The sequence below is a fragment of the Bombina bombina genome, chromosome 9, assembly GCF_027579735.1.
Source record: "Bombina bombina isolate aBomBom1 chromosome 9, aBomBom1.pri, whole genome shotgun sequence".
Taxonomy (NCBI): Eukaryota; Metazoa; Chordata; class Amphibia; order Anura; family Bombinatoridae; genus Bombina; species Bombina bombina.
In genome coordinates, this window is record NC_069507.1 from 218,118,814 (window position 1) to 218,143,335 (window position 24,522).

Sequence of the window (24,522 nt, forward strand, 5' to 3'; positions counted from 1 at the left end):
GTCACTGCGCATGCGCAAATTGTCATTCAGAGCTGCAACAAGCGACGGCACACAAAGGCAGTGAGAAATCTGAGCTCCACAACTGTGCACTACAGTTTGCCATACATGACCGGTACCTGTGCAGGTATTTATCATCTTTACACTGCACAGTACCGTTATACATGTATACTGTACTGTATTGTACAATAGTGTACTGTACCAATGTTTCCTAAAGTGGATAAGGGTTCTAAACAGAAGCAGAGGAGAAACACTGTGAAATCACTGGGCACAGCAGAAGCTCCATCCACAAGCAGTTCATCAGGCGCAGCAGATGCTAGCGCTCCGTGAACAAGCAGTTCAGCATGTGCCGAAGAAATACCTGTAACGGAAAGGAATGTACATATGCAGGTGCAGTACTCTATTTTAATAAACAAGGTGATCTGTACAGTATTTTATTATAATAAAAAAAACATTATCACGTCTTTTTTATTTACAGGTATTTTATCAGCAATGTCCGAGAATCCGGAAAATCCGAAATTACGGACCAGGCAAATCCCCAAGCAGTCCGGATTTTCGGAGTTGTACTGTAGTGGGTTTGGTTCCAGACCACCATAATAAAACGAATATCGCAATAAAGTGAATCACACAATTTGTTTCCCACTGCATATAAAAACATAAATTATGCTTACCTGATAATTTCCTTTTCTTCCGTGGGAAAGAGTCCACAGCCACATTCATTACTTATGGGAAATAAGAACTTGGCCACCAGGAGGAGGCAAAGACCCACCAGTCAAAGGCTTAAATACTCCTCCCACTTCCCCTATCCCCCAGTCATTCAGCCGAGGAACAAGGAACAGTGGAAGAAGCATCAAGGTGAAAGGGTGAAAGAAGATAAAAACAACAACGCCTCAAAAAAACATGCGGGGGGCTGTGGACTCTTTTCCACGGAAGAAAAGGAAATTATCAGCTAAGCATAATTTATGTTGTTCTTCCTAATGGGAAAGAGTCCACAGCCGCATCCATTACTTATGGGAAATTTATACCCAAGCCAAAGAGGACACAGAATGCCAAGACGGGAGGGTAAGAGGCGGACCAATGAAGGCACCTACCGAAAAACAGATTTCCAGAAACCAAAATCCCATTTCGTCTGAAAACCGGGAACAACATTATTGAAAGAAAAAACAAAAAAGGACCCCGGGGACGCAGAGTCACCGACAGTCCAAAAGGACCTGAACAGTTACCACAAGTAGATGCAACCGAGACACAAGCCTTGAAGACCCCACTCTCAGGGCAACAACCCAGTCATAGCCCCTGAAAACAACAAGGGGACCCGACTAGTAGGACAGAAAGACCAACTCAGGTCTTCAAGAAGACAACCAAGATCCGCTCGTTAGGCTCACCTGGACAAATGTCAGGACAGAGAAAGACAGCAGCAAAAACCGGAAAAATGACCATAGAGAAACCAAAGAATCCTAAGGACCGGCGGACGCATAAACCGCTACACAGCGTGGGCGAGCGACAACCACCGCTCAGGATCGCAAAGGGAAAATCCCTTACCGCAGCCAAGACCCACCCCAAGGCCACAATAGACTGAGGATGTCTCACAAGCTAGGAAAAACGTTTGCAGCCGGAGAAGATCGAGGAAAAGATGACCATGCTAAAGGCATGAGAGAGGAAGCACAGCCGCCACCGGAAGGAACACAAAACATCACGCTCCTTCGCAACCTAGACGGTGTAGACCAACACAACACCCCTATAGGCCGCAGAACAACCAAAACTCATCCGAGACCAATCCTCACAACACCCCGAGAAATCCCTAAGGATCCCCCATCTCTGAGGGAGCAAAGAAACTCCTCTAACGGACCCATAAATTTTTTAGCAACCAAGGTGCAACAGCATCAGCAGAGCCAAAACTGCAAAAACCACAGTTCGCTAGGTAGCGAAGCTAACCAACAGGCTCTTAAAGCTGATATAAAGCCCCACCCCCGCACAAGGAGAGGGAAAGAAAAACAACCAGGCACACGTTGGAGAAAAAAACTACCAGAACCCAGGGATAATTCCCACAAACCGGAGAACACGGAATTACAAACGGCGAGCCCACAAGGCAACATAAGTTTAGAGAAACCAGTCGGATTTGGACCTCGATCTGAAGGAGCCATAAAAAGGCTAGATCTAAGTCGAGCATCGGAATTAACAAGAAAAAACACTAAGCACCAACGTGACCCTTCCTTCTATGGGGAACCAGAGTCCCCCAGATGAAAAGACTGTAGGACGTGTCCTCAAAACACCTAAACCATCTACCGATAATGCACAGGCACTGAACGCCTCAAAGAGCAGAGAGGCGGCAAACCCAAAAGGCATCCCCCTCCAGGGGAGTCTGCCACAGGCCATAGGAGAAAGGTCAGACAGACCATCCAGAGCCCAACCAAAAAAGGAATAAGATCTATGAGAAACAGCCTCTCAAGCCCCCACAACACCGGCAGCAAGGCAACTAACGTGCAACCACCAAACTGGACCAACAAGCAGGTAGACTAACTTGTCAAGGACAAGGAAGATCTTGAACAGCAAGCACAGAAGGACACAGGATATGTACTGCGATAAAACACGCAGCCCGAGTCCAAGACGAAAAACCCCAGACCAACAGTCACGAGGCACGGGATTCCGAGGGCCGAGCTCACTTCGGTTCCCGACCCCTAAGGGGCAGCAGAAACAACCCTGGAAAACACCAGGTGAGCTGCAACCCAATATCCCATGAGAGCATCAAAAGCTCCCGGAAGCAGAATTAGGAGTAAGTAGCCACCTCAGCATGACCCGACCTATACTAGCCACCCAACGGCACCTAGTCTCTAGAAGAACCACCAAGGGTAGCCCAAAAGGCCAGAACCGCACACAGCAGCAAGGACCTCACCCCTCAGGCCAGGGATGCGAAGGGATGCGTGGAACTTCACCGGCCCATGTCTCTGGAGCAGACTGACACGGCCAGCCCAATCGCTCCTGACATCCAGACCCGAAGGTCGTGATGTAAGTGTAGTTTATAAAAACAGACAACAAAAACAAGTGAACCAGTAGGTCCCGCTGGACCAGCCAGGCGCAACATGCGTCACTAACAATTAACAGTGCACACACCAACTCCGGATGAATACGGTAACGACTTTCGTGGAAGAACTAAATCCAAGCAATCCCAGATTTCCCGTAGGAAAAAATATAAAGTAAATAAATCCGACTCAGATAAAATAAACAAGGGCACCCCAAGGCATCCGCCCAGAAGGAATTATGTCTCTGCAGGACCTGCCAAACTAAGACCGGAACCCTCAGAAAAAGAGGCTGGGAAAGCTCATAATAGACCGACCGGAGATACAATTAACTCCATCATCTATTCCGTACAACCGTGCGAGAACTGAGAAGTCCCCGGACAAAAAAGGAGAGTATCCTCCAACAAATCAAAAAGACGTCGTAGCAGGACATGCAGCCGCACAATCTTATAACGAAACGCACAACATAGGGGAACAATCACCCCCGGGGGGAATATTATACTGCCGTTCATGGTCTGAACACCCATGATAGGCAGGCACATAACTGCAAGGAAACCTTAGGATCTTGCAGACGAATCAGCGCCAATAAAATATTAAAACGAAAATGTCCCGCCATCTCCGGGGTAAACAATCCACCCTGCATGGAGGAGACATGAAAGTCAGAGTCACCTGCAAAAGCAAAAGAGTGTGCGATTGGGAAGGCACCTCCTGAAGAACAGAGCCCCCGGAGGCCGATGGCCCAGCAGATCCAAGGTCCCCTGAGCCCGAGGGACCCGGCAAACTATGCAGCCACAAGAGACAAGAGTGGTAGACTTGCGACAACGGGGCCAAACGACAGTCCTCGTCCGAGGACGAATCATTATCTGATAAGACAACAGTCCCGGCATTAGAATCCTCTATGGCTAGGACTAATATAAACGCCAATATTGGAAAACAAAAAACAAACGACTGGCACCTGACACACAATGGCTGGGGGACTCACCACCTCCTATGACCAGACCTCAGCGGAGCAAACTCTTTTAACCCGCCCAAGCATAAACACTCACGGTCAGCAGATGCCCCGCAAAATCCAAAAAGCGTGCCACCAAAAGGCAGCAAAACTAGTCCCACATAACAGGATATGCAAGACTACACAAACAGGCATAAACCCATAACCCGAAGGTTTTTAGTCCTAGGCCTGCATTCACAAGCCCAGAAAAAAGCCACTATGCACCACATAGAGTAGCACTACTTGTCTCAGCCTCAGAGCCTGTACACACATACCCAATGCAGGTTGAATCACATAACAAACATGATAAGAGACCCCTTCCCCATTCACCAAACCACCCTAAGGAGGAAATATCCCTTGATTCCAAGATCTGTACTGAAGGTGCCTCAGCGAGGCCCATACTATACTGTCATAATAAATCACATTACAGACAATGTAATAAAATGAAATGATCTTACCGGAATCTATGCCGTGGAACAGGTGTCAAGTGTGACATATAGTGGCAGCGCCTTCGCCATGGACTCGAGAAAAGACAGCAGGTAGCGAAGCGAAGTTAGACAACGCCAAGTGCTGAAAGGAGCTGTTATAACGAGTCGGGATGGTGTTTCAGGGGAAGCTCCCACTGCATCTCCGGACTCTAACTTTCGCCCAGGCCCTCCACGAGAGGCTAACAGGACTACTTAAAACTCTTGTCTCATGTAGAAGGGTAGCACCCTCCATAAGAGACATATTAAAATTAAATAAAAGTAGAACAAATGGAAAAAAATAATAAAACAAACATCTGACACTTCTCTGCCAACCTCCTGGGACGAATGGCAAAGAATGACTGGGGGATAGGGGAAGCGGGGGGAGTATTTAAGCCTTTGCCTTTCTTCTGGTGGCCAGGTTCTTATTTCCCATAAGTAATGAATGTGGCTGTGGACTCTTTCCCATTAGGAAGAAAAGTTATGTTTGCACTATACTGTAGTCTATTAGGTGTGTAATAGCATTATGTCTAAAACCAATGTACAAACCTTAATTAAAAAATACTTTAGTTCTAAAAAAAATGCTAACCATCATTTGAGCCTTCAGCCAGTCATAATCTTTTTTCTGGTTATGTGTGTGTTATATATAATATATATATACACACATATATATATATATATATATATATATATATATATATATATATATATATATATATATATATATATAAACATACACACACACACATATATACACATACCTATTTATGTGTTTATATGTGTATATATAATGGTGCAGATAGACTTGCTCCACAGGGTTGCCACAATAAAAAAAAAAAAAAAATTAAAAAAAAAAAAAAAGAGGTTCACCTGCATGAACAATTTGGCATATATACCACTAGAGGGCAATCATAAGCTAAGTTTAAGGTTCCTTTTCCTGATTTTATTGATTTATTGATTTATTGATAATGATTAAATGAAAATGAATATTTTGGCTAGAACCCTTATGCAAAAAGATGTTAAATTATATTAAAAAAAACATTAATCAAACTGTATACTGGAGAGAGTTACATTGCATGCAGGCATACTTAGAACATGTCTTTTTACAGCCTTTTCATTGCTTTATGCTTATAGCTCACATTATATTAAAGACACAGATGTTGATCTAAAAATCCAGTGTAAAACCTTTTAAAAAACACTTATAAGTTCCCAGTTTAGCACTGCTGATGAGGTTAGGCTGGGACACCCAGTGGAAGGGGCTGGGAAAACATGAAGAGCAGACCCTCCCATTTTATGAAAAGATTAGACAAACAGAAGCAGTCTGAAGTCTGTATACATCAGTATACATCTAAAACTTTGGGGCTTGGTTAGGAGTCTGAAAATCATCACAATGTTATTAAAAAATAAGCAAAACTATACATTGTTACTAAAACACTCCCAGATGGGCTGTATAAAATAGATCATCTACAAAACATTTATGCAAATAAAAATCTAGTGTACAACGTCCCTTTAATATGATCTCCGTAGCACAGGGAAGACTGTGACCCAGGACGCAGCATGGTGTTGCTCTATGCGTACCTAGCTTCGCCCTTTAGGGCCGTTTATGAAGTTATATTACAGAGCAAGCAGTTTACATAGGCTCTATTCATTGGAGGGGACAGCACTAAATTTATTATTTAAATGCTCATGATACTTAAGGCTGTGACACACTGCAAGCGGAGCGGCGCACAGCGTGTACATGCGGCTGTGCGCGCTCAGTGTGTCCTGCCTTTTAATCTCAGAGCACTCTGCGGTGTCAGGTCGCATAGCTGAGCGCTCAGAGATGAAATATTTGATCTTCAGAAGCGATGAGACGCAGAGCGAAATCGCGCCGCATCGCTTGCAGTGTGTCACAGCCTTAACAGGATATGAGAAACGTTTTGAGAAATGATGATTAATTAATAGTTAGGACAAAAAGTAGGTTTGTATCTCCTGCACAAAATACCATATGGCTTTATTGCTTACCACAGCCCCTTGCTTCACACAGTATCCGGCCTTTATCACTCTGCTCTCGGAGACTCTGTTGGGTGAACATGGAAGCTGGCTCTGTGTGCGCTTCAGATTGCCGCGATCACCGGTGTTTGCACACTCACTGAGCTCTTGCTGCAGAAAGGAATAAAAATCAACACAGAGGGAAAGAATGAATGAACCTATAAAGTAGTCTTGGGTACATTATTACTTTCACTCTATGACTACCAGCCTAGTTAGCAACACCATGTCATATACAACATGCAGAGCCTCTGTACACTGACCGTGTACTGTAAAATTGGTTTCCCTTTAATGGGTTTCTAATTGCTTGTTATACCAGTTGCAGATTATAAAATGTATAGCAAATGTCACCTTTACGTTTATTTTTGTATATGAAAAAAGCTATTTCATTGAAACCACAACCCAATGAAAAGGACTGAGCTTGCAGGAAGAGCAGATCTCATTAGCTTATCTCTATTAGTACTGGAAACACTATATAGATAAAATAGGAGAATTTTGTGTAGAGACAACAATGGCAAATGAAAATGTTTGCATCTCGAAACATATTTACATAGATTTTCTAAATTATAAATTATAGCTGGTGATACAACAGGCAAAAGTGGCTATTTCAAATGACAAAATAAAGGTAAATTAGCTATATGTAAACAATTTAACAAACTCCAGCAGATAAAATAGATCTTTAGAAACACATTAAAGGAGAGAAAAGTACACTGTTCCTTTAAAGACCTACCAAGTAGAGGTGGCACAAGCAAGCCCTTCAACAGAGGTCACGAGAAATGTGCATTTTCTCTTTCTCAACATACTTGCATAGCACACTTCCCAGCAGTTCCCTTGTAAGATATGAACATAGTGTAAGGTAGCATTATGGGCCAAGAGGCAGCAGAAGGGTGTCTAGCAAGACCTAAGGGTTTGAGTAGGGCAAAGATTCTCCAATAAGGAGTTCCAGGATGGACAGAATTGTAAAAACAGAATTTATGTTTACCTGATAAATTACTTTCTCCAACGGTGTGTCCGGTCCACGGCGTCATCCTTACTTGTGGGATATTCTCTTCCCCAACAGGAAATGGCAAAGAGCCCAGCAAAGCTGGTCACATGATCCCTCCTAGGCTCCGCCTACCCCAGTCATTCGACCGACGTTAAGGAGGAATATTTGCATAGGAGAAATCATATGGTACCGTGGTGACTGTAGTTAAAGAAAATAAAATATCAGACCTGATTAAAAAAACCAGGGCGGGCCGTGGACCGGACACACCGTTGGAGAAAGTAATTTATCAGGTAAACATAAATTCTGTTTTCTCCAACATAGGTGTGTCCGGTCCACGGCGTCATCCTTACTTGTGGGAACCAATACCAAAGCTTTAGGACACGGATGAAGGGAGGGAGCAAATCAGGTCACCTAAATGGAAGGCACCACGGCTTGCAAAACCTTTCTCCCAAAAATAGCCTCAGAAGAAGCAAAAGTATCAAACTTGTAAAATTTGGTAAAAGTGTGCAGTGAAGACCAAGTCGCTGCCCTACATATCTGATCAACAGAAGCCTCGTTCTTGAAGGCCCATGTGGAAGCCACAGCCCTAGTGGAATGAGCTGTGATTCTTTCGGGAGGCTGCCGTCCGGCAGTCTCGTAAGCCAATCTGATGATGCTTTTAATCCAAAAAGAGAGAGAGGTAGAAGTTGCTTTTTGACCTCTCCTTTTACCGGAATAAACAACAAACAAGGAAGATGTTTGTCTAAAATCCTTTGTAGCATCTAAATAGAATTTTAGAGCGCGAACAACATCCAAATTGTGCAACAAACGTTCCTTCTTTGAAACTGGTTTCGGACACAGAGAAGGTACGATAATCTCCTGGTTAATGTTTTTGTTAGAAACAACTTTCGGAAGAAAACCAGGTTTAGTACGCAAAACCACCTTATCTGCATGGAACACCAGATAAGGAGGAGAACACTGCAGAGCAGATAATTCTGAAACTCTTCTAGCAGAAGAAATTGCAACCAAAAACAAAACTTTCCAAGATAATAATTTAATATCAACGGAATGCAAGGGTTCAAACGGAACCCCCTGAAGAACTGAAAGAACTAAATTGAGACTCCAGGGAGGAGTCAAAGGTTTGTAAACAGGCTTGATTCTAACCAGAGCCTGAACAAAGGCTTGAACATCTGGCACAGCTGCCAGCTTTTTGTGAAGTAACACCGACAAGGCGGAAATCTGTCCCTTCAGGGAACTTGCAGATAATCCTTTTTCCAATCCTTCTTGAAGGAAGGATAGAATCCTAGGAATCTTAACCTTGTCCCAAGGGAATCCTTTAGATTCACACCAACAGATATATTTTTTCCAAATCTTGTGGTAAATCTTTCGAGTTACAGGCTTTCTGGCCTGAACAAGAGTATCGATAACAGAATCTGAGAATCCTCGCTTCGATAAAATCAAGCGTTCAATCTCCAAGCAGTCAGCTGGAGTGAAACCAGATTCGGATGTTCGAACGGACCCTGAACAAGAAGGTCTCGTCTCAAAGGTAGCTTCCAAGGTGGAGCCGATGACATATTCACCAGATCTGCATACCAAGTCCTGCGTGGCCACGCAGGAGCTATCAAGATCACCGACGCCCTCTCCTGATTGATCCTGGCTACCAGCCTGGGGATGAGAGGAAACGGCGGGAACACATAAGCTAGTTTGAAGGTCCAAGGTGCTACTAGTGCATCCACTAGAGCCGCCTTGGGATCCCTGGATCTGGACCCGTAGCAAGGAACTTTGAAGTTCTGACGAGAGGCCATTAGATCCATGTCTGGAATGCCCCACAGCTGAGTGACTTGGGCAAAGATTTCCGGATGGAGTTCCCACTCCCCCGGATGCAATGTCTGACGACTCAGAAAATCCGCTTCCCAATTTTCCACTCCTGGGATGTGGATAGCAGACAGGTGGCAGGAGTGAGACTCCGCCCATAGAATGATTTTGGTCACTTCTTCCATCGCTAGGGAACTCCTTGTTCCCCCCTGATGGTTGATGTACGCAACAGTCGTCATGTTGTCTGATTGAAACCTTATGAACTTGGTCCTCGCTAGCTGAGGCCAAGCCTTGAGAGCATTGAATATCGCTCTCAGTTCCAGAATATTTATCGGTAGAAGAGATTCTTCCCGAGACCAAAGACCCTGAGCTTTCAGGGATCCCCAGACCGCGCCCCAGCCCATCAGACTGGCGTCGGTCGTGACAATGACCCACTCTGGTCTGCGGAATGTCATCCCTTGTGACAGGTTGTCCAGGGACAGCCACCAACGGAGTGAGTCTCTGGTCCTCTGATTTACTTGTATCTTTGGAGACAAGTCTGTATAGTCCCCATTCCACTGACTGAGCATGCACAGTTGTAATGGTCTTAGATGAATGCGCGCAAAAGGAACTATGTCCATTGCCGCTACCATCAACCCGATCACTTCCATGCACTGAGCTATGGAAGGAAGAGGAACGGAATGAAGTATCCGACAAGAGTCTAGAAGTTTTGTTTTTCTGGCCTCTGTTAGAAAAATCCTCATTTCTAAGGAGTCTATAATTGTTCCCAAGAAGGGAACCCTTGTTGACGGGGATAGAGAACTCTTTTCCACGTTCACTTTCCAGCCGTGAGATCTGAGAAAGGCCAGGACGATGTCCGTGTGAGCCTTTGCTTGAGGAAGGGACGACGCTTGAATCAGAATGTCGTCCAGGTAAGGTACTACTGCAATGCCCCTTGGTCTTAGCACCGCTAGAAGGGACCCTAGTACCTTTGTGAAAATCCTTGGAGCAGTGGCTAATCCGAAAGGAAGCGCCACGAACTGGTAATGTTTGTCCAGGAATGCAAACCTTAGGAACCGATGATGTTCCTTGTGGATAGGAATATGTAGATACGCATCCTTTAAATCCACCGTGGTCATGAATTGACCTTCCTGGATGGAAGGAAGAATAGTTCGAATGGTTTCCATCTTGAACGATGGAACCTTGAGAAACTTGTTTAAGATCTTGAGATCTAAGATTGGTCTGAACGTTCCCTCTTTTTTGGGAACTATGAACAGATTGGAGTAGAACCCCATCCCTTGTTCTCTTAATGGAACAGGATGAATCACTCCCATTTTTAACAGGTCTTCTACACAATGTAAGAACGCCTGTCTTTTTATGTGGTCTGAAGACAACTGAGACCTGTGGAACCTCCCCCTTGGGGGAAGTCCCTTGAATTCCAGAAGATAACCCTGGGAGACTATTTCTAGCGCCCAAGGATCCAGAACATCTCTTGCCCAAGCCTGAGCGAAGAGAGAGAGTCTGCCCCCCACCAGATCCGGTCCCGGATCGGGGGCCAATATTTCATGCTGTCTTGGTAGCAGTGGCAGGTTTCTTGGCCTGCCAGAATTATCCATTACAGCCGTTAATTGTTGCATAGTAAGGAGTATTGGCGCGCTAGATGTACTAGGGGCCTCCTGAGTGGGCAAGACTCGTGTAGACGAAGGAGGGAATGATGCAGTACCATGCTTACTCCCCTCACTTGAGGAATCATCTTGGGCATCATTGTCATTATCACATAAATCACATTTATTTAAATGAATAGGAATTCTGGCTTCCCCACATTCAGAACACAGTCTATCTGGTAGTTCAGACATGTTAAACAGGCATAAACTTGATAAGAAAGTACAAAAAACGTTTTAAAATAAAACCGTTACTGTCACTTTAAATTTTAAACTGAACACACTTTATTACTGCAATTGCGAAAAAACATGAAGGAATTGTTCAAAATTCACCAAATTTTCACCACAGTGTCTTAAAGCCTTAAAAGTATTGCACACCAAGCTTTAACCCTTAAAATAACGGAACCGGAGCCGTTTTAAAACTTTAACCCCTTTACAGTCCCTGGTATCTGCTTTGCTGAGACCCAACCAAACCCAAAGGGGAATACGATACCAAATGACGCCTTCAGAAAGTCTTTTCTAAGTATCAGAGCTCCTCTCACATGCGACTGCATGCCATGCCTCTCAAAAACAAGTGCGCCACACCGGCGCGAAAATGAGGCTCTGCTTATGCTTTGGGAAAGCCCCTAAGAAATAAGGTGTCTAATACCCAGATAAAATGATTCCTCAAGGCTAAATATGTGTTAATAATGAATCGATTTAGCCCAGAAAAGTCTACAGTCTTAATAAGCCCTTGTGAAGCCCTTATTTACGATCGTAATAAACATGGCTTACCGGATCCCATAGGGAAAATGACAGCTTCCAGCATTACATCGTCTTGTTAGAATGTGTCATACCTCAAGCAGCAAGAGACTGCACACTGTTCCCCCAACTGAAGTTAATTGCTCTCAACAGTCCTGTGTGGAACAGCCATGGATTTTAGTTACGGTTGCTAAAATCATTTTCCTCATACAAACAGAAATCTTCATCTCTTTTCTGTTTCTGAGTAAATAGTACATACCAGCACTATTTCAAAATAACAAACTCTTGATTGAATAATAAAAACTACAGTTAAACACTAAAAAAACTCTAAGCCATCTCCGTGGAGATGTTGCCTGTACAACGGCAAAGAGAATGACTGGGGTAGGCGGAGCCTAGGAGGGATCATGTGACCAGCTTTGCTGGGCTCTTTGCCATTTCCTGTTGGGGAAGAGAATATCCCACAAGTAAGGATGACGCCGTGGACCGGACACACCTATGTTGGAGAAATCCTGATATTTCTGTAGGATGATTGGGGGCCCTGGCATAGCTCCTCATTGCTCTAAAAGGTCCTAATGCAATTAATGAATTTCTAACTAAATTTAACTGTTTGGGTTTAACTTGAGTCCAAAACAGCCAAGTATAGTATTTGGAGGAGTGTAGAATGATTGTAACAAAAACAAATATATTATAATAATAATAAATATATATATATGTGTGTGTGTGTGTGTGTGTGTGTGTATTTATATCTAGTGTGTGTGTGTGTGTGTGTCTGTGTATATTTATTTATCTTCTGTGTGCGTGTCTGTGTATATTTATCTAGTGTGTGTGTGTGTGTGTGTGCGTGTCTGTGTATATTTATTTATCTACTGTGTGTCTGTGTATATTTATCTACTGTGTGTCTGTGTATATTTATTTATCTACTGTGTGTCTGTGTATATTTATTTATCTACTGTGTGTGTCTGTGTCTATTTATTTATCTACTGTGTGTGTCTGTGTCTATTTATCTACTGTGTGCGTGTGTCTGTATATTTATCTAGAGTGTGTGTGTGTGTGTATATATATATATATATATATATATATATATATCTACTGTGTATGTATATTCATCTACTGCGTGTGTGTATATTCATCTACTGTGTGTGTATGTGTGTATACGTACAGTACTGTGCAAAAGTCTTAGGCCACCATTAGATTTGTTGTTTTATGGTATAATGACCATAAATAATTATTTATCTTTATTAGAATACAACCAGAAAATACAGGATATTTGTATGCAGTATTAAAAAAACTGAAAAAATAAATAAAATCAGAAAAAAAGAAAAATGTATGCTTACCTGATAAATTTATTTCTTTTTTGACACGATGAGTCCACGGATCATCTTAATTACTAATGGGATATTCACCTCCTGGTCAGCAGGAGGAGGCAAAGAGCACCACAGCAGAGCTGTTAAATAGCTCCTCCCTTCCCTCCTACATAGATGATACGGGAGGGACAAAACAGGGAACCTAAACGGAAGGCACCACTGCTTGAAGAACCTTTCTCCCAAAAGCTGCCTCAGCCGAGGCAAAAGTGTCAAATTTGTAGAACTTTGAAAAAGTGTGAAGAGAGGACTAAGTTGCAGCCTTGCAAATCTGTTCCACAGAAGCTTCATTTTTGAATGCCCATTAGGAAACAACAGCCCTCGTAGAATGAGCTGCAACTCTCTCAGGAGGGTGCTGTCCTGCAGTCTCATATGCAAAACGTGATGCTCTTCAGCCAAAAAGAAAGAGAAGTAGCCGTAGCTTTCTGTCCCTTGCGTTTCCCTGAGAAAACCACAAACAAAGAAGAAGACTGACCAAAAACCTTAGTCGCCTGCAGGTAAAACTTTAAAGCACGGACCACGTCCAAATTGTGCAAAAGTCTTTCCTTCTTAGAAGAAGGATTAGTACACAAAGAAGGCACAAAATCTCCTGATTAATGTTCCGATCAGAAACAACCTTAGGAAGAAATCCTAATCTGGTACGCAAAACTACCTTATCTGCATGGAAAATAAGATAAGGAGAGTCCTACTGTAATACAGAAAGTTCTGATACTCTCTGAGCAGAAGAAATAGCCACAAGAAATAAAACCTTCCAAGATAACAACTTAATATCTAAGGAATGCATAGGCTCAAACGGAGCCCCATGAAGAACATTGAGAGATAAATTAAGACTCCATGGAGGAGTAACTGGTTTAAACACAGGCCTGATCCTCACCAAGGCCTGACAAAAAGATTGTACATCTGGGACATCTGCCAGACGTTTGTGGAACAAAACAGATAATGCTGAGATTTGACCCTTTAGGGAACTCGTCGATAAACCTTTCTCCAAACCTTCTTAGAGAAAAGAGAAAATTCTAGGAATCCCAACTCTACTCCATGAGTAGCCCTTGGATTCACACCAGCAAAGATATTTACGCCAAAACTTATGGTAAATTCTTCTAGTTACAGGCTTCCAAACCTGAATCATGGTCTCTATGACCGAATCAGAAAACCAAAAAAGTGAATGTCAGATGTGCCTCCTAATACAATGTAAAATAATGTGTAAATAATGTGTAAATACTGTCGACATAAACAATACAAACATATATCGTGCAATAGTGTAAATCTACACAAATACCAATCTCAATGGAGGAATGAATATTCCTTCAATTATGATACATATCCATATCACATAACAGGTATAAAATATAAATGAGGTAAATAACTGTGTGACACCCACAAGGGTTAATCAATGAGTGTTGTTATAACAGTCACATTTAGGTATACTGTATGATCATATCTACTTTATCATCTCAGGTCATAATAGATATGTATCCTAAATATGTATGATCAGACTAGCGAGTTTCCATCAACTGTCTGTTGTGATCCTAAATTGGAATATAGCACACATGCGGGAGAAAGGGGGGAGAAATTCCCATAAATAAGAGAGTGACTTATGAGTCTACTAAATCACATCATATTAATTTAAGAGGGAACATGATTGTATGAGTTTTCATGTGTGAACTTCATGACAAATTCGGTTGTCATTTGGTATTAAGGCCCCCACAAGGTTATTTGGTGTTAAATCATTAGTAATAATGAACCACTGCTGAATTTTAATCCAGTATATATTGGACTGCTGAATGTGGTCTGTGGTCAATATATGTAAACAAGCCTATTGATACTAATGTATCTAAGTAGACTAAAAATGACTGCATTTAGACCATATAGACCAGATCAACAATTAATTTGTGTGGGGAGGTTTCCCTATTGTAATACTGGGGTTGGTTACTTTCCTACTGTGTCGTTATGGGTTACCCAGTATTTGTACAACATATGGTAAACTTGTATTAATTCAGAACCTTGGTGTGTGTATAGTAGTGTTATGCTTGAACATGTGTTGAGGTTCACTCGCAGTATCATAAATACCACCTAAATAAACTGTATTGGTTACTGATGCCTGTCAGTCTCACGCTTAAGGGAGGAGCTATTTATACAGCTCTGCTGTGGTGCTCTTTGCCTCCACCTGCTGGCCAGGAGGCGATATCCCACAAGTAAGGATGAATTCCGTGGACTCATCGTATCTTAAAAAAGAAAATGGTTAACTTGCCCCAACCTCAGCACCTCAGCCTCTTCTGAAGTGCTCCTACCTGCCAGAATATTGTTAGGATATGTTGCACAACGATCTTTCCTCTCAGGTACCGCAATAAAATGCTTGTAAACCACTTGATTCAGGAAGTACTCTGTGTCTGTACTAGAAGCGCATGTCTCACATGCAACTCCAGAACAGACCTGAAAACTGCGCAATGAGGAAGAGCTAGTAGTGCTACTGAATGGTGCCAAAAACAAAACCGGAAGGACTGCCCATCGTGGGCGTGGCCTAAACCGTACATTTCAAACAGTGAAACCACCGGAGCCATAATTAAGTCTCTCAAATTCAGCAAACTGCTTTCTCCAGCCCCACTGCCCCAAACATCTTTCACCCAGGAAAGAAAACAATGTCCCACATAAAGCACCACTTATATAAAAAGAGCCCTTTATGTCTAAGTGCCATTCAAATTATCTGAGTCCTTATCCCCAGAAATAAAGTAGCACTTACCTTGTCTTCTGCCTGGCAGCAAAGGCAGCTCTCAGGCTTGAGAGGTCCTGTCCCTCACATCGACCTGAGGAAATAGAAATGCTGAGGGACTAAAAATCTCAGACTAAAGGATAAGGGCAGCAAGTAAATCATGGGAGGCGCAGTGAGAATTATGTCCCACAAGTTCCCATTGCTCTAAAGCCAACAAAGCTCTACTGTAGAGACTGATATGGACTACGGCTACACCCTAGAACAAAGCAGCACACTCTGGCACTACTTTAAAAATAATAAACTCTTGATTGAAGAATATAATCTAACACCTCACTTTACCTCTTCCTATCACTAATGTAGGCAAAGAGAATGACTGGAGTGGGAGGGAAGGGAGGAGCTATTTAACAGCTCTGCTGTGGTGCTCTTTGCTTCCTCCTGCTGACCATGAGGTGAATATCCCATTAGTAATTAAGATGATCCGTGGACTCATCGTGTCTTAAAAAAGAAACAGATTCTATAGGCTAAAGTGGCAAGTATTTAGTGCAACCTCCCCTTACACTTGAGCAATAGCAGGAACCTGGCTCTTTATGCATGCTGTTCTGTTTTGCTTTTCTGTTGCTTCTTGAGTTAGGTGGTATGATAATGAGTTTGTTAACATTGTCAAATTACATTTCTTTTATATTTATAGATTAGGGGGACTTAGATTGGAGGTTGTATATATGTAAAGCTGAAGTACGTACAGGTTTCTGTTCGGGGGGACAATATAAGGCCGATCTGTGAGTAAAGATAATAGGTCTCCCCTCTGTTAATTTGGTATGGTTAAGAAATGAACCGTATAAGCTAGGATGAGGTCGGACAGAGGAGTACCTCTCCCGACTGAATATGTAGAAATTTTATGCTGTACGAAATAAGCCAAGAAGACAATATGGTAAAAGATATATGTTGGATTTATATTGCATATATATGCAATATGAAAACAAATCTTGTTATTATGTATTGATTAGTTATTTGTATATGCATTGACAGTGCCTTATGATGTAATGGTTTTGCACAGTTTTTTTCTTTGTATTGACTACAACCTTAATAAAAATAATTATAAAAATAAAAAAATAAAAAAACAGGAACCTGGCTCTCGGAATGGAAGTCTGTCAATGCTAACACCTGTATTTGTCCTACTATTTCATTTCAAAATGACTGCTGTGAAAAAGGTCTATTACACCAGGTTTGTGCAAGACATGCTTGAGCATTACATACACATGTGCATGAGTTTAATTCATTGGAAGCTTGCTAATAAGACCAACTTTTATTTGCATCATTCCATTCAAAATGCCAAAGATCACAGAATTTGACAGACATAAAATCATACTTTTGCATCAGCAAGGCCACTCTTAAAAAGGGAAATCAGCAAACAAACTGGATACTCAAGATGTTGTATTCAAGTTGTTATAAAGAAATTTGAAGAATTAGGAGAGGTCAAGGACCAAAAAAGGACTGGAAAGCCAAGAAAACTTTCAAAATCTGATGAGAAGTTTCTCAGAGTTTCTTCTTTGAGAGACCAGAAGAAATCCAGCAAGGACCTGGCTCAGCATCTGGCAGCTTCATCAAAATGCCAAGTTGACCCTTCTACTGTCCGAAGAATCTTGATCAGGAATGGTCTTTGTGGAGGGTAGCTGCAAAGAAACCACTTTTTCGGAAGGTGAACAGGGTGAAAGGTTAATATATGCTAATGCTCACAAAGATTGGAATGAAGATCAGTGGAAAGAGTATTATGGAGTGACAAATCCAAGAAATAAATTTTTGGCTTCAATCGTTGACAATATGCGAGAAGAAGAGTTAGAGAAAGATGGAAGAACAAGTTGCTAGCAGCCTTCATAGTTGAGGGTCTGTCCTGGTTTGGGGTTACATATCTGCCAGTGGTGTTGGCGATATTGTTCGAATTGATGGGATCATGAATACTGAAAAGTACAGACAGGTTTTAATTCATCATGTCATTCCTTCTGGAAAGCACCTGATTGGGAATAGTTTTATTTTTCAGCATGATAATGATCCCAAGCACACTGTTAATGCAGTGAAATCATATTTGGAGAGAAAAACAGCTGATAAAACACTGACAGTCATGGACTGGCCTCTACAGAGTCCAGACCTAAATATTATAGAGGCAGTATCATCTGGACAGAGAAAGAAATAAAAGAAGAACTCTGTGAAGTGCTGAAAGAAGCCTGGCATAATATACCAGAAGTTTACTTCAGAAAACTCCAAGAGTTCAAGATGTGCTTAGCGTGTGAATGGTTCAATTATTCATTTTGTATTTGTATTTACGATTTTCTTTGTGCACTTTTGTATTGTATGCATCTAGCGAGACACCCTGTTTTCAGGGTAAGAAGTGGTTTAAAGGTCCAGTCAATATAGTAAATTTTCATAAACAACAAATAAATGACGACAATACAAGAGCACTTAGTTTGAACTTCAAATGAGTATTAGATTATTATTTAAGTTTATTTATTATGTCTATTTTCACACCTCCTGCACCATGTGACAGCCATCAGCCAATCACAAATGCATATATGTATATTCTTGCACATGCTCAGCAGGAGCTATCAACTCAAAAAGTGTAAATATAAAAAACTGTGCACACTTTGTTAATGGAAGTAAATTGGGAAATTGTTTAAAATTGCTACTCTATCTGAATGAAAGTCTTATTTTTACTTGAGTGGCCCTTTAAGATAATTCCACCAGGGAAATAGAAGTACTGGCGAGCATTCTTATATAATCTCCCAGCCCAGAGACCTTTAGTTAATCAGTTCCATAAATACTGCTCACCATGTGGTTTCCTCCTATACCTTCAGGTCTCATTAAACCTACTCTCTTATTTTTACCCATTACAGAAACCAGTTGGTAAAGCTCTTCATCTTTATACTGGGCGCCACCATTTTGGAATGTGCGTATTGTTGCATTCTGTGTCAGAAGCGGTGCACTTTCACAATTCTGTGACGTTGCCGGCTTTTTCACAGCTGTACCTTGCACTTTGCATTCACAACAGAAAGTAGAAGAGTTACAATGTTTGTGGTGTTTTTCTTTTATGGTTTGTATTTTCCTTTACACAGTTTAAAAGTTATATAACATATATAAAAACAGCTCCGGCTCTGTACTGCGCATGCTATGCTGAAGAGCATGATAAACAACAGTATCACTGATGTGCAACACTTCTGTCTCCAAGTGCAACAATATTTAAATTTCAAGATGGCGGCGCACAGTATGAAGACGCAGAACTTCACTATCCAACACTTTTGAAGGATTAAAATAAAAATAGTTTTCAAGAGAGCTGCAGGCTCAGTGGGAAAAACGATAGCATGGTGAATTGTAGTTTAATGTCCCTTTAAAGTACATTTAAATGTAGTGTGGAGAGAAAAGCAGGAAAAAGAAGAAGAGGCTGGAGCCTGGATTGTTGCTGCAAACACACGGATGTGACGAATATAGAGACGTAGGCTGAAACACCAAACCAGTAACACAATGACATCAAATTGATGTTAAAGGCCCCATCTTCCTCCCTGTAGGTCATGGGAAACATAATACATAAAGCAGGATTTTACAGTATAAAGAAGATGTGCTATAATAACACTGATTGTGCACATTTCTGTTCAGAGAACTGTATAAATTGCATAAGGAAACATTTAAAGCAACAGCAGCATAGATTTGTGGAGAGAACTAGCAGAAGGCTAAAAAATGTATAACACTGATGTAGGAGGCATATAAACATAACCACAACCCAACCGACAACCTTAGTAGCAAAAAAAAAACAATTCTAACTTTGCTAACTGCATGGTTTGGATAACTAGCAAAGAGTACCCTCAGAGTCAGCAACAGTTCATGAATCCACTGGGGAAACCCCAAAAATAATATTTAACATGTATAGGGGTCTGTATGTTGGGTCCACTTGCAAGGTTTAAGGTAGGGGCACCAACAATGGTAAGTGGTGTCTGGATCCTTACTTTAATGGGCCTGCTGCAATGACAACTATCTGTGCCAAACACACACTTTAGCTGGAGCTAATCTCACTCACAATAGGTGGAAACTGAAAGACTAGAGCACAGAATAGTATATAGGTGCAGTTCTGTCAGTTGTATCTACCTACTCCAGTGGTATAAGTGATAGGTTTACTGATATAGTTTTATAATGGTCTTACAGCTCTTTAGATACAACACCTCACACGTACCTACATTTTTTGTGATAAATTTGTGGGGGAGAAAAAATAAACTTACCTGTGTTGGGGTAATGATTGGGACCCCACCTACTATATCTGTCCTGTAAGACATCTGCTTTTTGCACCCGGAATTGTCAATCTGGTTGTTTTGGTTGTCAGTGGGACATAGTGGGTCACAGGGCTTTGGAACCTGTAAAAATAAAAACAAAATATTTTTTAAGTCAATACATAACAATAGTTATTTTGCCACACTATGTATAAATACACACACACATAAAAACACAATGTACCATAAAAGGGACACTGAAATCTAAATAATCTCCCCTTTAACATGTTCAAAACAGTTCATTTTACCTGCTGGAGTGTATTTAACCGTTTGCAAACCAATACTTTACTTTTATTTATTTGTTATTGGAAAAGGCTATGAGAGAGAGTGAGAGTGTGAGAGTGTGAGACAAAATATAGTTATATTTATTTTTCCCCCTCTCTCTCATAAAATGTAAAGGTTCAATTGCAGAGCATAACCATACACTGCTACAATAAAAGTAAAAGTGGATGCTCAAAGCCATGTGTAAAATATTTTGCGCATTAAAATGAAGAGTATATATTAAGAGAGTTTTAGAGCCCTATAATTATTCAGTTTCACATCTCTCTGTGAGTAGGTCTAAACTTGTCTCTTAAGACTCAACCGAGGTCTCACAACAAAAGAGATTACTCTGCAGCCAATTAGATCTGCGTGGGAGGAAAACTTGGTTCTGGCAGGAAATTTAGCCACCCACAGCTCTAAGTTTATAGCTGAAGCACAGAGACGGGTACAATGATCTTCCTTATGCATGCAGATGTTTCAAAGTTCTGTGAAATAAAGCACACAGCTTGCATCTCCACTAATATGTACATTTATTTTCTCTAATATCTGCATAAGTAAAAGAATGTAAATTTCAAAAGTTCCAGGGGCTACCAAGTAACTGCAATTAAAGTTGACTTTGAAATGTTAGTGAATAAAAAAAAAAGATGATAAAAAGGAGACAAATATGTTTTAGAATGTCTGACCACAATAAAAAAGCGCCACAATGTTTTTGTGTTTTTTCATTTGCAAAATCTAAGTTTAGAACTATATTTTAGACCCTTGGAACAGGGTATTGAGGTGCTAGTAAGCCTGCTAAGCTAAAAGTTCTCAACCCCAGTATGCAGAAAGCCACATCAAGCTCTAATTTGAAACTAACTCCAGCTACAGCACAGATGGCACAACTGACTGATACACTAAATAACTATGAATGTACTAGAATAGATATACTGAAATCATGACCTGCTGTGTATCCCTGAAGACTGTTGTTGGCAGCCTCTGCTCTAAACACAAATAAGAGACTATAATATGATGACAAAGTTTAAAATGTAGAAGCCAGCTAGAAAATTCTGGAGCAAGGCACTTTTAAAAAAAAAAATAAAAAAATATCCAGGCAAGGGTATTTGTGTGTGGTTCCTTCGATTTGTCAGGGCCAGCCCTGTAAAACCTAAGAAATCAAATCAGAATTTATTTTTTTTTTTTTTTAAAACAACGATGATTAATGAGATTTTTTAAATCACATTAGAAATTTAACAAAAAACTAAAAATTGATAGTTACAGAGGGAATCTGTAAGTAAGTTGTTGCAACTGATAAAAGAAACCATAAGAAAAATGTTTGCCTTTATTTTCACACACACACACATATATATATATATATATATATATATATATATATATATATATATATATATATATATATATATATATATATATATATACATACATACATACATACACACACACACATACATATATATATATATATATATATATATATATATATATATATACATACACACACACACACACACATATATATATATATATATATATATATATATATACATACATACATACACACACACACATACATATATATATATATATATATATATATATATATATATATATACATACACACACACACACACACATATATATGCTGAAAGATGAAGTTCCTCTTCAAGCTCAGCTTTCTAGCAGAAGCCTGAAGGTTTTGTGCCAATATTGACTGGTATTTGGAACTGTTCATAATTCCCTCTAGCTTAACTAAGGCCCCAGTTCCAGCTGAAGAAACACAGCCCCAAAGCACTTCAAGTCTGCTTTTCAGCAGATTCCCTTTACGCCAAAGCATCGCTGTTCACACAGCTTATAAGCTTAACTAGGTTTAGTGCAGTGATTCAGAACCATCCCAGGACAGACTGTTTCGTGGTTTTTGCCACTCATCAGCTGGGAGAAGGTTTGAATCACTGCTGGGTGAAGTTGATTTCTGGGCAAAATACAACAACATTTAAAATTAGGGGGAGACAGAAAATAACTCACTGTGCAGTTTATTAACTACTCTAGACAGGCCAGAAGGATATATATATATATATATATATATATATATATATATATATATATATATATATATATATATATATATTTATTTTTTATTTAATTTGGATGTTTTTTTTAAATAAAATGCTTTTTGAGGAAAAATCTATTTAAAGATAATTATATCTACATTATATATATACATAATATAATCTAAAGGTTATTTATCCTGAATTAGCTATTAGTTTTACATTACATAGCAAGATGCTGTATATTAATGGTTGTATAAGGTTTATTTTTGGGGGATAAACGAATCCCATTAATCCATTCACAATGTCATGCCCTTCCAGAGGTTTCTGACAGATTATTTTGGGCATTTTTTCTGTCTTGAAGATATTATCACATCACATATTATTGGTGTTGTAGTTCTGAAAACTGTAAAACTGTGTCTGCAGAAATAACATGCCCATTCTTCACAGCAAAAATGTTTTAAAATAAACATACAGAGTTGAGAAAAACACCTTAAAGGGATATGAAACACAATTTGTTTCTTTCATGATTCAGATAGAGCATGCAATTTTAATCAACTTTTTAAATTTACTTCTATTATCAATTTTCTTTGTTCTCTTGGTATATTTAATTGAAAAGGCAGGAATGTAAGCTTAGGAGCGGCCCATTTTGGGATCAACACCCAGGGTAGCGCTTGCTTATTGGTGGCTACATTTAGCTTTATTTTTGCTAAATAAATCATGACACAGAGTAATATGTCATGTGTTGTTGTTCAGAGGTTGTATTTACCTCATTTTAAGACCTGCTATAAGGCCAGATGATTTGTATTATGTCTTTATATGTAAAACCATAGAATTCAAAGAGGGTGTACTTTATATAACATTATTACAAGAGCACTAATATACTGTAATCTATTACAGTAACAAACTAATTGGGCAGCATTGTAGAACATTTAAAAGGCCTTGGCCCTAATTTATCATCATTACAAATCTGAAAATCATTGTGAATGGATGTAATAAAAACGACAATGGGTAAACCAATCTGTCTTCTGAGCATTACTTCATAAGCTTCCTGGAAGAAGTCCTGGGAAACAAAATAATTGGCAAGACTAAAAGTTCCCAAGACATTAGATCTCAATCTCGACTGCCCAGTAAAAGTATGAAAAATAGACATATATCCTTATTCATCTTTTTTACAAAGATTAAGCCACATTTTACCTTCTGAACTTTGTCAACAGACTGACACATTCATCACAATTAAGAAGCTGAACTAGAATGTTGGAGAATGTTGGAGTTTCTCTTCTCACTGAATGTGTGAGGAGCGAAAACAGCTTGCAGTAAGGTCCGCATTTCTAACGCTGTAGATGATGGTTTAACATTTTTTAATTTGCCCTCTCCTAACTATCTCCAAAGTATAATGCACCTTTAATATTAGCTAGACATAGATGCTGAGCGAATTAGGAACACATATGTGCTTTCCGTCAATAACCAGCCATTACCAGCTTAGGAGTGGAAGTGCATTGGCACGCCATAGTAGACTTTAACCAGGTGTTTTAAACCATTTGTCGTGATAAGCACAAAAAGCTATTCTGTAGTTCAGTGATAAAATGCTTGTGTGAGCATTTTGCTACTGTGCATGTACTCTTCATTCCAAACCCTCTGTTCCTCAGTATGCACTTTTCACTCAGACTGTCACAAAACTCTGTTTGAGGTGGTAAAGGGAAAAATACGGAACACTGACATTCCCATTTAGGCCCAACAGACAGACAAAGCCCTATGGAAAATGCGATTCAAAGAAAAGTGTTGCTTATGGTGAAATAAGTGGCTCATTGTGATTTACTCATCAGACATCTGATAATCAAGTGCTTGGTTACTTGTATCCATTGGGGCCGATTTAACAAAGGTCTGTCTGACATGGTCTGCTCAGCGGATCATGTCCGACAGACATCGCTGAATGCAGACAGCATACGCTGTCGGCATTTATCATTGCACAAGCAGTTCTGGTGAACTCCTTGTGCAATGCCGCCCCCTGCAAATCCAACGGGATTGTATCTAATCGGGTTGATTGCTGTCCGCGGCTCAGAGCAGGTGGACAAGTTAAGGATTTGATGAGCCACTTTAGTGAAGCTTAGGATGGAGGCAAGATGTGAGAGAGGGCATGTTTATCACCCTGCCCTCTGCATTATTAGGGAATCTAAGGATAAGCAGTCTGTC

The 24,522-nt window shown here is 40.4% G+C and overlaps 1 protein-coding gene across 4 annotated transcripts in view; it reads right to left on the reverse strand.

The window, feature by feature from the left end:
• Nucleotides 1-24,522, reverse strand: part of PLEKHA1 (pleckstrin homology domain containing A1) — a 127,700-nt gene that overhangs the window by 19,076 nt on the left and 84,102 nt on the right. For all 4 annotated transcript variants that reach the window (XM_053692626.1, XM_053692628.1, XM_053692629.1 and 1 more), the window contains exons 6-7: nucleotides 19,979-20,110; nucleotides 6,468-6,605 (exon numbers count right to left, since the gene is read on the reverse strand). In XM_053692626.1, coding sequence (XP_053548601.1) covers nucleotides 6,468-6,605; nucleotides 19,979-20,110 — 270 coding nt within the window. The remainder of the gene's footprint in view (nucleotides 1-6,467; nucleotides 6,606-19,978; nucleotides 20,111-24,522) is intronic.